At 49.7% G+C, this 1,194-nt stretch overlaps 1 protein-coding gene across 1 annotated transcript in view; it reads right to left on the bottom strand.

The window, feature by feature from the left end:
• septin3 (septin 3) overlaps positions 1-492 on the bottom strand; it is a 31,945-nt gene extending 31,453 nt beyond the window's left edge. Inside the window, exon 1 of the mRNA XM_063199369.1 lies at positions 223-492. Coding sequence (XP_063055439.1) covers positions 223-490 — 268 coding nt within the window. The 5' untranslated portion in view covers positions 491-492. The remainder of the gene's footprint in view (positions 1-222) is intronic.
• Between the last annotated feature and the right edge of the window lie 702 nt (positions 493-1,194).

Here is a 1,194-nt window from a genome sequence, read left to right on the forward strand (position 1 = left end):
TTGTGTGGGTCTTCTTCATCCCATCTACAATCACCATGTTGAAATCACACACACACACACACGCACGCACGCACGCACGCACGCACGCACGCACGCACGCACGCACGCACACACACACACACACACACACACACACACACACACACACACACACACACACACATTCCTTGTAAACAAATGATCTGTGTGTAGGCCTGTGTGGGTCTTCCTCCTCTCTCTCACCTACGACCATCATGTTGAAGTCGAAGCCCGTCTTCATGGTCTTCTTCCGCATCTGCTCGATGATGGTGTCGATGCCGATGTAGCCCAGCAGGGCGGAGCCCCCCGAGGAGGCCCGCTTGTTGCCCGCCAGCCCCGAGGAGGCGGACAAAGGAGGAGGCATGTAGGGAGGAGGGGGCTGGGAAGATGGGACCGGGGGAGGTGCCACGTGCGGGGGCTTGGCCGGGACCACCGGCTTGGGCTTTACCTCCGGGGGTACGACGTCTGCCATGTCTGATTACAAAACACAGACACACACACACACACACACAAAGAGGCACAGACATACCACACATTGCAAAAAATGAAGCAGATACAAATTCCAATTCTCAAATTTCAATCCCTTTTGGTGTCTATCATATGTGAGAATTTTATCAATAAAACTATTCCATGCAAAATCAGGTGCGTGCACAGCCACATGCTTGCTGCATTCCCTGCAAAAAGCTTCCCAAGATGTGCTCTAGATGCTGGCTGACAGACAGACTGTAAAATTGGATAAAGCTAGCTCAAGACAAATGCAAGAGGACATGCAGTACACAGTCCGCCTTATTAGGCAGTGTGATGATGATGATCCAGGCAGGCTGTGATCATCAAGTCACAATCACGCCATGGCAGCTCCCATTTAAATATGCGACTCTGTTTTTGTCCACACGCAGACATTTTCATACAGGAATCCAGTTCACCAACACGCGTTGTCTAGCTATCAAAAGCAATACCAACCTCGTGCAATTAAAACAACAATCATTTACCAGACAACGTTAAATAATTGAGCCTAAGTTATAGAGCGCAGTTCACACATTCAGTATGCCGGCCAGCGTGCAGTTCAATTTCTTGCAGCTACCTAGAAGATACACATATCGCATGGATTGCTAGCGGCACTGAAAGTGTAGTGCAAGCTGGAATGATACAGCCAATTAGGTTGCGTAGGCTATGTAC

The sequence above is a fragment of the Engraulis encrasicolus genome, chromosome 1, assembly GCF_034702125.1.
Source record: "Engraulis encrasicolus isolate BLACKSEA-1 chromosome 1, IST_EnEncr_1.0, whole genome shotgun sequence".
NCBI lineage: Eukaryota > Metazoa > Chordata > Actinopteri > Clupeiformes > Engraulidae > Engraulis > Engraulis encrasicolus.